This window comes from Ursus arctos, chromosome X (assembly GCF_023065955.2).
Source record: "Ursus arctos isolate Adak ecotype North America chromosome X, UrsArc2.0, whole genome shotgun sequence".
NCBI lineage: Eukaryota > Metazoa > Chordata > Mammalia > Carnivora > Ursidae > Ursus > Ursus arctos.
Window position 1 is genome coordinate 58,154,143 of NC_079873.1, and position 16,002 is coordinate 58,170,144.

At 41.3% G+C, this 16,002-nt stretch overlaps 1 protein-coding gene across 10 annotated transcripts in view; it reads right to left on the reverse strand.

The window, feature by feature from the left end:
- PHKA1 (phosphorylase kinase regulatory subunit alpha 1) overlaps nucleotides 1-15,559 on the reverse strand; it is a 143,902-nt gene extending 128,343 nt beyond the window's left edge. For 5 of the 10 annotated variants that reach the window (XM_057312502.1, XM_048213379.2, XM_048213380.2 and 2 more), the window contains exons 1-4: nucleotides 15,102-15,549; nucleotides 14,180-14,338; nucleotides 6,615-6,662; nucleotides 4,610-4,778 (exon numbers count right to left, since the gene is read on the reverse strand). In XM_057312502.1, the coding sequence (XP_057168485.1) occupies nucleotides 4,610-4,778; nucleotides 6,615-6,662; nucleotides 14,180-14,338; nucleotides 15,102-15,179 (454 nt within the window). In that variant the 5' untranslated portion in view covers nucleotides 15,180-15,549. Of the gene's footprint in view, nucleotides 1-4,609; nucleotides 4,779-6,614; nucleotides 6,663-14,179; nucleotides 14,339-15,101 lie in introns of all 10 variants that reach the window. The other 5 variants (XM_048213381.2, XM_026485760.4, XM_026485757.4 and 2 more) reach the window with 2 other exon arrangements.
- Nucleotides 15,560-16,002: the final 443 nt, after the last annotated feature.

The window sequence follows — 16,002 nt, forward strand, 5'->3', positions numbered from 1 at the left end:
ATCCATAATCTATAAAGAATTTATCAAACTCAACACCCAAAAAACAAATTAATCCAGTTAAGAAGTGAGCTGAAGACATGAATAGACATTTTTCCAAAGAAGACATCCAGATGGCCAACAGGCACATGAAAAGATGCTCAACATCACTCATCATCAGGGAAACACAAATCAAAACCATGATGAGATACCACCTCACACGTGTCACAATGGCTAAAATTAGTTAAGCCAGGAAACAACAGATATTGGTGAGGATGTGGAGAAAGAAGAACCTTCTTACACTGCTGGTGGAAATGCAGCCTGGTGCAGCCACTCTGGAAAACAGTATGGAGGTTCCTCAGAAAGTTAAAAATAGAGCTACCCTATGACCCAGCAATTGCACTACTAGGTATTTATCCAGAGGATACAAAAATGCAGATTTAAAGGGGTACATGTACCCTGATGTTTATAGCAGCATTATCAGCAATAGCCAAACTATAGAAAGAACCCAAATGTCCACTGACTGATGAATGGATAAAGAAGATGTGGTGTAGAGATACACAACAGAATATTACTCAGCCATCAAAAAGAATGAAATCTTGCCATTTACGATGATGTGGATGGAGCTAGAGAGTATTATGTTAAGCAAAATAAGTTAGTCAGAGAAAGACAAATACCATATGGTTTCAATCACTTGTGGAATTTAAGAGACAAACAGATGAACATATGGGAAGGGGAAAAAAAAGAGAGTGAAGCAAACCATAAGAGACTCTTAACAACAGAGAACAAACTGAGGGTTGATGGAGGGAGGTGGTTGGGGGATGTGTTAAATGCGTGATATGTATTAAGGAGGGCACTTGTTATGATGAGCACTGGGTGTTATATGTAACTGATGAATTACTAAATTCCATTTCTGAAATCAATATTACACTATAGGTTAACTAACTAGAATTGAAATAAAAATTTGGAAAAATAGAAGTTACTATACTTCTCAACTCCAAAATTTCTATTTGATTCATTTTTATCTCTTTATTGATATTCTCTATTTGATGAAATACTTTCATCATATTTTCCTTTACTTTGTTAAGCATGGTATCCTTTAGATTTTTGGACATTTTTATAGTAACTGCTTTGAAGTCTTTGTCTCCTATATTCAACATGACGGTTCCTCTCAAAGGCCGTTTCTGTTACCTGTTTTTTTGTGTGTGTTAACTCACACTTTCCTGTTTCTTTGCATGTCTCATACGTTTTGTTGAAAACTAGATATTGCAGATAATATGTTGTAGAAAGTCTACAGATATATCGGTACCCTCCAGTATGGGGCTTGTTTATGCGTACTTGCTATTTGTTTAGTGACTTAGCTGGACCATTTCAAAGAAATCTATTTTTCCCACAGTACACAGCCTCTGATGCTGTCCCTCGGAGGATGTAGCCTTGGGCATAAACACTGTCACCCAAGGAAGACCGTAATTTTTGTTTTAGTGTTCCGTGGTCTATTAAGTGTCTGCCTCTGTTGGTATCATACTCAGCTGTTAACCTCCACCAATTGCCAGCTGATTGCTCTATTACATTGTATATTGTCCTGCAGTAAAAATTGTTCCACAGTCTCATCCAATTAAACTCAAGCCCCATTTCAGGATTTTGAGGCCAGCCTTTGACACTTGTTCTAACCCTAGGATAACTCTTTCTAGCTGTCTCTGTCCTTGGTTCCCAGCTAAAACTTCTAGCTAGTCTACGGGTTAGCTTGTTGCTCTTATTGAGCTACCGGACTCCTCTTAATTTCTTAGAACAAAAATCTCCACTGTTTTTCAGAGTGCCCCTAGACTGGAACTTTCCCCACAGTCAGTTCCAAATAAAGTCAGTTTTCTTGGGAAGATCTATGGAGCTTTTATGTTCTTGTGGCCTGCCTTTCCCTCCATGCTACTAGCAAGAAGGGCCGGGCCTATTATTTGGACTGCTCTGCCTGGGGTTAAGCTCCATGAGTGGGACTGAGGAGTAGGAACGGAGTTCTGGACCTCTTAGTTATTCTTGGCTAGACCAGAGCTTCTTTTTTTTTTTTTTTTAAAGATTTTATTTATTTATTCGACAGAGATAGAGACAGCCAGCGAGAGAGGGAACACAAGCAGGGGGAGTGGGAGAGGAAGAAGCAGGCTCATAGCGGAAGAGCCTGATGTGGGGCTCGATCCTATAACGCCGGGATCACGCCCTGAGCCAAAGGCAGACGCTTAACGACTGCGCCACCCAGGCGCCCCTAGACCAGAGCTTCTTTAACACAGAGGTGGGGAGAATGAGAAATGCTAGTAACCTCTCTCGGGGAGACATCATAGCCCTAAACTGGGAGCTAGGGGAAGAGGAAGCCTTATGTTCTTGGCTGCATCCATGCTGAGTAGTGCTTCTGTCATGGTGAGTGGGGTGAGAAAGGGAGTAGGTTGTGGTCTAAATGCCACACTCTCACTGCTCTTAACAAGATTTAGATTTGCTTGAATAAATGTTTCTCTACTTGCCGTATGCCCTTAGGCCAATGTCCAGTGACTAAATGGTTGGGTTTTTAAAATGTATTTTCACAATTTATGCTTATTTTGCTGGGGGGAAGGGCAGTCAGCTTCTGTCTAAGCCTCTCTTTTAACCAAGATTGAGATTTTTAAGAGTCAAACATGTGCAGAGAACTGCTTCCATGAAAGATGAAAATTTTCCATGAAGATAATTCATATGTTATCTACTGATTATCTCTCACATCTATCCTTTCCATCCTCAAGGCTATTGCCTTACATGTGTTCTCCATCATTTCTTGCCTAAAGTATTTCACTAATCTCCTGACTAGTTCACCAGCTTAATTTTCTCCCCCATTCAATCTATCTTCCTGCTACTGGGGTGAATCATCTGAAACTTTCTTGATTATTTACCTTGAGTGGTTCTCTAATGACTACAGACTAAACTCCAAACTACTTAACATGATTTACAGGCCCTTAAACAGCTAGCTCCAATTTTCTAGCTTCATCTTCTGGCATTTTTCCAGATCTTTCTTATACTCTAGCCATAGACCATAACCAGTCTTACCTTGGTGGCCAGTATCTTTCCAACTTTTGTGCTGTAGCCATGCTATTCCCTTTCCTTCTCTGACTTGTGAAATTCTACTTATTCCTATTTATTCTGCAAAGGCCTGATCGAATTATTTTTTAAAGATTTTATTTATTTATTTGAAAGAGTGAGAGTACGAGCTGGGGAGGGGCAGAGGGAGAAGCAGGCTCCCCGCTGAGCAGGGAGCCTGACCTGGGGCTCGATCCCAGGACCCTGGGATCATGACCTGAGCCAAAGGCAGATGCTTAACCGACTGAGTCACCCAGGTACCTGGCCTGATTGAATTATATCCATCTTTTTTCCAAGCACCTATCGAAGTCAGCTTATTGAGGTGAAAATCAAATATTAGGTCAGAAATCAACAAATATTTGTTGGAATGAGTATGTCTAATATAAGCCTCTTTAGTATATTTCTGCTTCCTTTCTGGACTCAAAATGAAAACCCTAAGAAATACTTAGACAATTTGCTTTGTAGAAAAACACTCCAGAGTTGGTATTAAAAGAATATTAGAAATGGAATTATAGCTGCCATTCTATTTAAATGCATAAAACCTAAAAATATATTTATTCAGGAAGGAGTCTCCCCTCCAAAAGATGGGAGTACGTGAGTAGCCATGTTATAATTTTAATAAAAGGTAATTCAGCTTCTGGACAGTGCATTCCAGAGGGGAAAAAAAGGAAGGTTTTATCACCAAATATTTATTTATGCAAGAAAAGGAGAACAAGAATATTCTGGGACGATTCGATATGTCCTTAGTACTTAGGAGTTCTATAGCCAGATAGGAAGATAAAGAAATTTGAATGCCAAAAATGTGGTATTCTGTGTACATTTACTTACTCAGGAAGATCTGCAAAAGGTTCTGTTTAATTTACAAACTGAGTGTAATCAGATTCATTGTCCTCCCCAAGTCAGAAGAAATAAAAGGGAATTATGTTGGTTCTTACATTTTCCTTTTTCAGGTAAAGCATCTAAAGCTAATAACAAAACCATCTGAAAAGGGTATATTATTCCATAATAAAAGATAAATATTTGAATTCTAATTCCTAAATTAATTCCCTTAATATAATCTAATATAATTTAGATGCCTTTAGATAGATACCTTGTATAAGCAAACTATATACATAAAGAGTGGTATAAAGTAGGTGATTCAGTTTATGTTAATACTTACTGAAGGCTGGTCAGTGCATAGCATGAGAACAAGCAATAAACCCCAGCCCTTCTTTCCCATCTCACCATCTCATGGTATCTGAGGATTAATGAAAGATAAAAATACCCATCTAAATAAAATCTACCCCAGATTTCCTGGTTCTCAATTTAAAAAAAATTAATTAGTACTCCAGACTTATTTTTCAAGGTAAAAGACTACTAACTAGACCTCAGAGAGTTGTTTCTCTGTAAAAAAAAAAAATTGCAAAATATTGTATTTCCACAGTATGTCTTTGAGCAACGTCAACAGCCATGTCGTTTGCCAGTCAACACCTTGGGAGAAGCCACGTGTGCCGGAGCAAGTGCTCCTTACTGCACTGGCTTCCTGCCATTCTGTCCCGGTACTGACCTGAGGCAGTCATTTGTGCTAAGAACAGCAGGTACACGGAGGTAGCGTCCAACTGCAGGTGTCCCCACTGGTCATCACCCACTACGGTGGCACAGGTTTTGGTATTGTACTTGGCGTGGAGGCTATCCTTGGTACTCTGACTATACTTGAAGGATTCGACTTTATCCACCTGAAAAAAACAAGAACCGTAAAAGAAGGCAATGCAGAAACATCAGCCCATATGCCGTCCTTCTATGGTACTCTAACATATATCATTGCATTTGGTTTTCAGGCGATGGTGAACATTTAAAGTACACTGTTACTTCCTTTTCTCTACACTGAGGCAACTAGGAAAGTCTGCTGTTGTTGCTGTTTTTTTTTTAATTTAAGCAATTTAATTAAAATATCGTGCCAGTTAAAGCCAGCTATTTCCTATTCACTACCTCTCTTTTACTCTTAAGACGGTGGTTATGCCACACTGTAGATATCAACTGAGATGCAGAGGGGTTGAGTGTGAACAGCTTAGTAGGAGACAACTGAGTTGTAAAAAAGGTACATTTGTTCCCGAAACAGAGGGAGGAATTTTGAGGGAAATTAGGATAAGGGGATCTATTTTGAAGGAGTACTGAAAAGAGCTGGGGAGAGATAACTTGGAGTGACAGAAAACATATGAATGAAGGCTGAAACCAGATGTCAGAAAGGAAACATCCTGCAAGACACAACTGAAAGACTTTGTTCCTGAAACTGAGATTTGATTATATGCACATCTGATATGTGATAGAAACTACTATACCTTTAAATAAGGTTCATGAAGTTGGTGGCTTTAAACTTATTTGGTAAGGTGGAAAACAGAAAATACAAATATCTAAAATACCAAAAAAAAAAAAAAAAGGAGAGGAGAAGGGGAAAAAAGAAATGATGTCAATGAGCTACCCCAGGCGAGAGAGCACTGATAAAGAAGTTCAGAAGTCGGAGCGGAGGGACGCCTGGGTGGCTCAGTCGTTAAGTGTCTGCCTTCGCTTTGTCACTTTCTTAATCTGGGCCTCGACTGCTTCTTCTAATAGAATGTAATCTTGGTCTCAAGAAAGTCAGCTTAGATTCAATGTGTGCAACATATGTAAAGATCTCCTAGGATAAAAGTAAAACACTTTTTTTCAGTAAAATACTCTTGAATGAAAAAAGATCATAAACCCAAAAGATAAACCACAGGCTGCTAAGAAAATTTGTAGTGTATGTGACAAAACATTAATATCCATAATGTATAGCAACTCCTCAAACAGTCAAGAAAGAGACAGCCCAAAAGAAAAATAGACAAAGGACCTAACAGGCAATTAACAGAGGAAATGCAAGTTTTCAGTCTACACAGGAAAGGATGCTCAAGTTCATTCAAGGTCAGGAAAATGCAAATGAACGCAAGGAGATATAAGTCTCTGGCACTAATCTCCAATCCTAAAATCTAAAATACTGCCACAAAGGTTCTTCCTCTTTAAGTCTTGTGCCAAAATTCATTTGGTGGCAACACATGATTCACATTGACATGGGGCTCTTTGTAGTTTTTATGTATTTCACTGAGTGTGAAAATGCGTGTTTCCCTATGGAGAGATTACTGTTTTTGATGATAGTGCTGTTCTGGACCTGCTGAGAGCGTAATATTCTAGTATCTGCCCTGGACTGAAAAATCTGAAAAAGTCTGAATTCTAAAATTTATCTGGTCCCAAGGATTTCATATGAGGGCTTACAGGCTTGTATCATCTTTACTCGGTGTACATAATTGCATGTACAGTAATGATGAAGTATATTAAAAAGGCATTTGTAGGGGGGGAAAAAGACTGGAAGGAAACATTCCAGTGGTAACTGGGTGGTGGGGTCACGGGTGACATTTCCCGCCTCGATTCTACAAATTTTCTAAAATCAGCATCTACTATTTGTGAAATTGAAAGAGTATAAGCTGTGAACATTTCCTAAAGGGTAGAGACACTATTACAATGTGCTTTTATCAGAGTGGGAGTTGTTAACAATGCCATACCTGTCTGATCATGCAGTGCAGCAGGCCCCTCATGAGCTTCACTACGCTCTGTGGAAAGAAATGGAAACAAGACTGTTATAAACACCCCTAGATGCAGGAACACTTACTCAGCAACTGCAGTTGGTACATGACCTTTTCAGAACAAGTAACCCTATCCTGGGTTCCTATTTACATGGCATTTACTTTGTAGGTACACAGAAGGGCTAAACTGCAGCTAAAAGTGGACTCAAAGGCTGCAGTTGGTGCCTCCTTCAAGTCAAAAAACAAAAATCCAAGCTCCAACAGGTTTATATAAAACCAAGCCAACCGTACTGTTAGAGGACATTCTGCTTGGAGAAAAGACAGCTCAAAACTCCTAAAGCTATGAGGATATTCTATCATAGATCCTATGGCCTAGAGAAACCAACACCTTCACTTTTTTTTCCCTAAAGTAGCCAAGACTTATCTTCAGGAGTTCACAGGAATATTTATCTGTACATTTTCCTTAAAGAATAAATGAACTTCAATTCAGAATAAGCGCAAAGGGGAATTGTTACTACAACTCAGCCTCTTTTCCATGAAAAAAAAAAAAAAGCTACAGTAATTCTTCAGTTTCAAGTCATCACTCTTTCTCTTACTAGGGCTTGGCAATTTCTAATGCACTTAGTTTTCCAATCACATTCCAAAATTCTGATCACCAACTATATACTGTACTGGTCGGCATAATATAACAGTAATAAGAATATATTTAATTATAATATAGTATAGTAATAATAAGCTATACTAGTCATAGTACACGATACTAGAAGGGCCCATCAACAGTGGCATGGGTAGGCAATATGTTTTGGAAAAACGCAGCATCAGACAGCTTCTCTATTTCTTTAAGCTTTCCATGTCACAGTCCAAAAGAAATACAACCAGGTTACTCCAGGGAATGCTGGCTCAGAGGTGGCTTCAGGACACCTCTGAAAACTAATCTGCTTGGGAGCCAGACCACTGTCATTCCTTCAAAACACTGAAGTGGGACTATAAGCAACAGGCTTGATAAAGATAAGTATCTATTAAATTATGCTCCAAGTCTTTATGTGGTCTTTTATTGAGAAAAAATAAAAAGTGTTTCCTTGGGAGAGTTCCCTTTCTTAAGAGAGAGAGAGAGAGAAAGTGAGAGAGAGCAGGCAGGCAGTATATGATCTCATCACCTTTTAAAGCATGAAGCATTTATTATAAATAATGAAACTGACTGCAACCCCTCTAAGAAAACTCTATCACAAAAAAAGGGGGGGGTCATCTGGGTGGCCTAGTCAGTTAAGCATCTGCCTTCAGCTCAGGTCATGATCTCAGGGTCCTGGGATCGAGCCCCGCATCGGGCTCCCTGCTCAGAGAGGAGCCTGCTTCTCCCTCTCCATCTGCCTGCTGCTCCCCCTGCTTGTGCACCCGCTCTCTCTGTCAAATAAATTGAAAAAAAAAAAAAGAAAATCTCTATCACTACTTTGACCCTAATGAAAGAGACCATCTTTTTAATATACCCTGTTAGAGAAAGCACTTAACACAACCTCCTCTGTGGGGAAATTGATTCAATTCTGAACTATCTTCTACATTCACCACATACTCACAGGTTTCTACCACATTCTTTTAATTTTCTTTACCATCAAGCCCTGCTACTGCCACCTACATTTTCTCTTTCCTTTTTCCTTTTTTTCTTTTTTGAGAGAGAGAGAATGAGCACGAGAGCAGGGAGGGGCAAAGGAAGAGGGAGAGAGAGAATCTTAAGCAGGTTCCCCAGCACAGCGCCCAACAGGGGGCTTGATCTCATGACCCAACGTTGAGATCATGACCTGAGGTGAAATCAAGAATTAGACGCTTAACTGACTGAGCCACCCAGGCGCCCCTATGTTTTCTTTAACTTAAACAGCAAACGTGGGAATCATGGACCCAGTGGAGAATTCCTGATTCTACTTTTGTCCTCCTGGAATGGTCATTGTCAGCCATTTCTGTTCTCAAGTTCTAACACCTAAGGCAGAATACAATTAATAGAAAGCATGGGGATAGGGGCGCCTGGGTGGCACAGCGGTTAAGCGTCTGCCTTCGGCTCAGGGCGTGATCCCGGCATTATGGGATCGAGCCCCACATCAGGCTCCTCCGCTGTGAGCCTGCTCTTCCTCTCCCACTCCCCCTGCTTGTGTTCCCTCTCTCGCTGGCTGTCTCTCTGTCAAATAAATAAATAAAATCTTTTAAAAAAAAAAAAAGCATGGGGATATAGGAATGAGGGAAACTGTCTGTACTTTGTGCTCCCCCAAACTGGCCATTTTCTGTTTCAGTGCTCTAGTTAGCATTAATTATACATGTCCATTCATACAGTAGCACTTTTTTTTAAACTAATAAATTTTTATTTAAGAAATTTTACATGTGATTCCTTCCGCTGCCAGTCGCCATAGTTCCTCCAAAGTCAGAATCATAATCTTCAAAACAGTCCTTTTAAAAAGAACTTGTTTAGGGGCGCCTGGGTGGCACAGCGGTTGGGCGTCTGCCTTCGGCTCAGGGCGTGATCCCGGCGTTGTGGGATCGGGCCCCACATCAGGCTCCTCAGCTATGAGCCTGCTTCTTCCTCTCCCACTCCCCCTGCTTGTGTTCCCTCTCTCACTGGCTGTCTCTATCTCTGTCAAATAAATAAAATCTTTAAAAAAAAAAAAATAAAAAATAAAAAAAATAAAAAGAACTTGTTCAATCCACAGTTGTCACTGTCAGTCCAGAGTTCTTTCGGTTGGGCTTCTTGGATCACCACTTGAATATGGACACACTTCAAAAACTCCCCACCTGTAATCTTTGGGATCCAATGTCTTTACTTCAGGGCCCCTTTAGGGTCTGAGCCTGCATCTGCCTGGTTCTCAATTTCAAACACCCTCTAAATGTGAATGAGTTCAAATCATATTCACCCCTGAACTATCACATCCTAGAACTGCATACAGTAGCACTTCTAACCACATCAAGGGACACCACAACTATGTAAGTCTTCATCTCTCTCTCTCTCCAGGTATATGTACAATCAGATGTTTGTTGGGCATCTAAAATATATAAAACACTTTATCAGACTTTGTAGAACATAAAGATAAGGGGGAGGCAGAACACAAAAGTTAAAAAAAAACTAAACTACAAACATAGTCTACCTAACAATTCTTAGTTATCCTTTAAAATCCATTTCCTCTGTGCGTCCTTCCTTGCTTTGTTCAAAGACATTTCTGCCTGTGTCCCAGAAACTTTCTACTGTACTTCTCTCCTATAGATATAGTGCCTACAGTATCTGCCCTGATGTATTGTTTAACTATTTGCTTATATATCTGTCTCCCCCATTAGACTATAAACTCCTTAAGAAAAAGGGACAGAGACCAGGTTCAGAAATAAAAGTTTAAGTCAAGGGACTGAGCAGACTTTTATTATTATTATTATTATTATTATTATTAGAGAGAGGGAGCAGGGGAGGGGGAGTGGGAGAGAGAAAATCTTAAGCAGGCTCCATGCTCAGCACAGAGCCCAATGGAGGGCTCGATCTCGTGACTCTGAGATCCTAACCTGAGCTGAAGTCAAGAGTCAGATGCTTAACCAACTGAGCCACCCAGGCACCCCAAGCAGGCTTTATTTTTAAAAATGTTTGCAAGTAACTCCCAAATTGCTTATCAAAAAAATTGCGTGTGTGTGTGTGCGCACATGCGTGCATTTTGAGAGAGGGAGGATGCAAATATGACAAAATGTTAAAAATTTAGTGAACCTAGATAAAGAGCATATGCAAATATGCTCATTTTACTATTCTTAAAGCTTTTCTGTAAATTAAAAATTTTAAAAATAAGAAGTTGAGAGCTAAATATAAACATTTTGTCCCATTTTGTTTTTTTATATCTAGCACAGGGCCTGGCACACGACAATTACACAAAGTCTGCTAAATGAAAAAGTGAATATGTTGAGTGGTACAGACCACAAGTGATATAGAAGTTTCAAGAATGCAGTCCTGAGAAAGAAGTGGTCACCGTACAACTAAGTGGTGGTCTTACGAGGACAGAAACTGCAGAAAACCTGGAACTGGTGCTGGGATTTGAAAGGGGAGTAGTAGTTCAGATTGGAAGAGGCATTGTGAGTGGAAGAAACAACTTGTAAAAAGATTCAGAGGTGAGAATGTCCATGACTTCATGGAGGAAAACTTCAAAAAGACTTAATCTGTAGTCATTAAATCCAGGTTGTGTTCAGGGCACCACCGAATTCCAGCCTCATCTCCAAGCTTCAGTACCTTCACTTGTAAATTGGGGAAGATAATACCTAAATCACAGGGTGCTGTGAGAATAAAATACTAGTAATTATGGGGAAGTATGTAGTACAACAAAAAGTATTTACACAAATGTCAGGTATTCTTATTAAGGGATTGTTAGAGGAGTAATGAAGACCCCAACCTGGTTGGAACTGGGGGTGACAATGCAGGGCACCAAAATGATACAATACTGAAAAAGCAGGCTAAAACCAAGCCCCAGAGAGTCTTGCCTATCAATCTAAAACATCCGCATTTTACGGGTAGGGAAATGAGAGCTGCAGAAAAATTGGTGAGAATGCAAATGATATAATTTAAATTTTCACAACAGTGTTAAGTGATCAAAGTCTAGATAGACTGTGGTTGAGGCAGAAGGGAATAGAAAGGAGGAGATGAATTCAGGAAAAATTATAAGACTCAACAGACTTTGGTCTGCATCTATCAAAAGGCAAAAGGGACAAGTCAAAAATCACCCTAAGGGCAGCACTTTCCCAACAGTGTTTTATAGAACACTAGTTAATCCAGGAAATTCTGGAAAGTTTGTAAAACCCACCCTCATCTTAGATTCAAAATGCGCATTAGTACATCAAAGACTCTGAGAAATAATGAGTAAAGAAACCCACTGTTTAACATATCCCCAAATTTACTTGACCTAATGTTCCATGGAATACACTATGGGAAATTCTCTAAATAATGCTGCCCAGGTGAATGAGGTAGAACGAGGACACCAATGACAGAATGAAGGATGTACGCTGAGTTGCTGTTTTCGGGAGTCTCTTTTATTTGTTTTTAGTAGGGAACATGGGGTTTCAGACATTCTGAGCTTGAGAAGCCAGGTGCAACCGAGCAGAAATCAGGGTTTGAAACAGAAGCAAGATCTGAGGTAAAGATGAAGTTTGGGAAGTCATTCTTACAAAGCTCATAGTTAAACTCCTGAGAAAAGATAAGAGACTAGACAGAGAGAACAAAACTGAGAAAGAAGCAGAACTGGAGGCATCCAAAGAGCTACGTCTATTTGTCTGCCTATTTCTTTTTATGGGTGTATTTCTATATCTTTGTGGTTAAGAGCTAAGGGCATTTATAAAAACATATGTGCATAGTTATATTCTCAATCTAAGATACAAAGTCACCTAAACCCTTGTCTCCTAATTCTCTTTAGTTCTCTGACATTGTTTCGTAGAGAGAAACCAAGGTGAGAGTTGGAAAGAAGGGTAAAAATGATTATCAATCAGTGGTTTGGGAAAATCCACACAGTAATGGAGAGTTGAGAGTAGGTGGGAATTTAATCTACGGATTTCCTGGATTTAATACATACTCACTTACTGGCCACAAATCAGTGGTTATTGTCCCTAGCTGCAGTTTAGAATCAGTATTTTTTAAAAATATTAATGCCCCAGGGCTTCACTTCCAGAGATTTATCTAAATTGTTCTAGGGTGGGGTCCAGTAAGGCTATTTCTTAAAAGCTTCCCAAATGATTCCACTGTACAGCCAGAGTTTAGAACCACTCACGTAGATTAGGGACAAATCTAGCTCACCACGTGTTTTGTAAATAAATCTCTGGCTGCTTTTGTGCAATAACTGAAGAGCTGAGTAGTTGGGCAGAAATCACACATGACCACAATGCCAAAAATATTTCCTCTCTGGCCCTTTACAGAGATGGTTTTCTGATCCTTGGTCTGAATTAACTGAGTCAGGTTTGAGAAAAAAAGTTAATGAGACCTAATAATAAAATCTGTTTTAATTCATAATGAAAGTTCATAGAAATTTTAGGATTCCCAGAGAAATGTTTCTTTTTTGAAGATGCTTTCTATTGCTGTAATGTTTTTGAGATATTTCAAAGTTATTACTGAGGTAGTATGAAAAATATTTTGGGGCTATGTTAAACACCATTTAGTGAAATATTAAAATTTTAAAGTAAATAATTTAATGTTTCCTTAATTTCCCCCTTCCTCTGTTATGTTCTTTCTTCCTGGACCATAGAAGGAAAATGTTAACTTTGCAGAATAAGATTAGTCAGCAAGGAGACAATAGATTTCTTCTCATAGTATTGAAAAAAATTGGTCAAATGGTACTAGGTATGGAATCTTGGGTACTGTTCCACTGATATTAATCTCTAGCAAAACAAACAAAATACTGAGATCAAAATAGCGAAAAAGGATGTAGGATTTCACGGGTGGGAAGAGCAGAAGGATTACGGGATTTTAAAAATACTCCTCTATATTTTCCAAATTCTTACAATGGCTATGTATTATTTTCTTAAGTCATAAAAATACTGATCTGTACTTCATGAGCTAGAGCAAAAACTCCAACAGTTATTTTTTTTTCTGATGGGCCTAAGTCCCTCTCAATAATGGCTAGAAGAAATAACGAATACTTGTTGCAGAGGACAACATGGTGAAACTTCCCTATTGCCAAGGACTGCAACCCCACAATATGTTGATGCCCTTAAAAAATCACCAAATCTCAATGTTCTGATTTATAGATGAGGACCAGAGCTCAGATTGCCTAAGTCTGAGGAATACCACTTGAGCAAATGGCTGGTGTAGAATCTTCTCCACTAATGGAAAAGAATTCACATGTACCTTACAACGGATAGTAGAGTATCATGACATTAAGAGACCCTATGTAGCCCAGAATATCATTTTCTGGGTTAATCAAGAGAACGCAGCACCCTCTGTCTAAACAGTTCTATAAAGGATGCTACTTTCTTATAAAGGTGAAGGGCCTTAAAAGTTGGCTTAAAGGCATCTGCTGACTCTGACCTTATTTTGCTGAGGGAGGGGGACAGGCTCTGAAACAGAGGTCATAGGCATAAAATTCAACAAATAAATTCTTTACTTGTGTCTTCTTGTGAAGGTCTGTGAACTTGTGTCAGTTACCCTCAACCAAATACCACCTATCATTGTAAAAGATGAAGTAAAATGATAGATACCTGCCCCCAAACATTCTTCTCAATGAGAATAAATATGATCGAGACTGCAAAATACCTTTACTTAGAAAGAGGATTATAAATTTCAGCAAAGATCCCAGGATAGACTTTTCCACTATAACAGAATAGACTGTGCCCTCTCCCCCTGAATCAGCAAGTTTCAAGTTTCCACTACACCAAAAAAATTTAGTACAATACAGGAAAGCTTTTGGAATGTAATTTCAAGAAAGTGAAGAGAGAGGGAGAAAGGCAAAATACATTCCTTTTAGCTCCTTGGAGCTACATTTCCTTTAATCCCTGCTCCCCCCACCCACCCACTACCACACACAGTTCCAGATCTCCTTGTATATTTTTATTCTGAGTACCTGCTCCAGTTCATAGGCCTTTGCCTTATCCTCATCCCGGTCTGCATTCTTCCGATAAGCCAGGCCCAAACCCCACACAGCCAAGATACTGTACACATTATCTCGGACCCAGGCATCTTTCTGATCATAGCTGGCTGGAAGCAAGCCGGTCACTGGATTCTGCAAGACCAAGAAAAACAGGACCGGCAGGTAACCATAAGATGTTAATATGAGGAGACCAAACCTATCAAAGGGGTTACTTAGGGACTTTGGTCTTTCTTCTACTCCACTACTCCCGAGTTTTATAACTTCCTCTTCCGAACAAGTGCAAGCAACTGCTATCTTGAATGAGGGGGGAAAAGCTAGCTGAAGCTTTACGAGTCTGAAATGTGAGTATTGTTAAAAGAAAGGCAGTGTTTTAACTTTCCAGTTAGAAAGAATAAACTATCAAAGAAAAACCAGCATTGAAGGACTAGAAAAAAATAAGTGATTAATAGTATATACAAGGTACCTCAAACCTTCACATTAGTCCTGTCTTAAGATGGCTAAATGTTCCCCTACTTCTCTTCTTTGGAGGGCAAGAAGATGACGCCTAAACCTGGAGCAGGGGAGGCAGTTGTCAATAAACAAGCTTCAACACATCTTTCAACTGTGCCCCCCTGGAACCCTGCTGTGGCTTGAGCGATGGGGGAGGGGGCGAAGAGGAGGGCTTAGAAGCCAAGGCTCAGGGCTCCCCGCTAAAGGTGCTTGACCCTAGTTCTGTTCTCGGCCCAACATCTATCTTTTCTAAGGCTTCCCCAGCTAGGGCGGCAGGAAAACCTGCTACACACACACGCGCGCGCGCGCACGGGGCGGGGGGGGGGGGGCGGTTCACCCAGCGGTCTCCGTCTAGGCTATCACCCTGCACATCCTCGGTGATTAAAGGCGACACCCCTTCACCTACCTGATGGCACAGGATGGTCTGCTGCACCAGCCGAGCGTAGCCATCCAGTCGGACCCCAGAGTTACTCCGGCTCCTCATCGCGCCACGTTTCCAATCCCCTCAGAGAAACAGCCTGCGCGCCACCGGAGCCCTCAGCTGTCCAAGTTCCGAGGCTCCAGTGCAGCTCCGCCCTCGCGGTGGGAAGCCCGAGGGCCAGGCCCCGGCAGAGCCCGCCCACCGCTCAGGCCCAGCGCCGGGCGTGCACGCGCGGGCGGCCTCCGGAGCCCCACCGCACGCCAGCAAGTGCTCGCGGTTCCCGCGCTCTAGGGCCCTGCCGCAGCTGTCCCCGGCGTCGCTCTCTGCCACCCTTCCTCCCGTCCAGCCTCCGAGAGAGGATCCTGCATCCCCCGCTGAACTCCCGGACGCGGCCGCGACCCAGACACTCCCGCGCGGCTCCCGGCCGCAGGTCCGGGGCGGCAGCTCCGCCTCCGCCTGGCGGGAGACGCGAGCGGGAGGCGGGGCGGGCGCCGCGGGTCCTGGCAGCTGCGCGCTGCGTCCTAGGGGTTCGCCTCGGCCGCCCCGCCCGCGCGGGTCCCCAGCACCCTCGCCCGCTCGGTGGCCGAGAATGTGTCACCGTAGGCAATATGCTTTCAGAGGGTTATTTTTGAAACACCTCCAATGACTATTTAAGTTTTCCACTCTTGCTGTGCACGCAGGATGTTGAGGAGGCTGTTCTGCCGGCCTAGGTTTAGCAACCCATGGTAACTTCAGACCTGGAGGGCGAGACGCACGCTTGCGGCCAGGGTCTAAAGCATCGGAATCTCCGGGGTTTGACTGTATTTTATACTTTTGAACAAAAGCTCAGATTCAACTCCTCACTCTGACCCAAACCAAACAAGAAAGAACTCCCTAAGGTACTTTA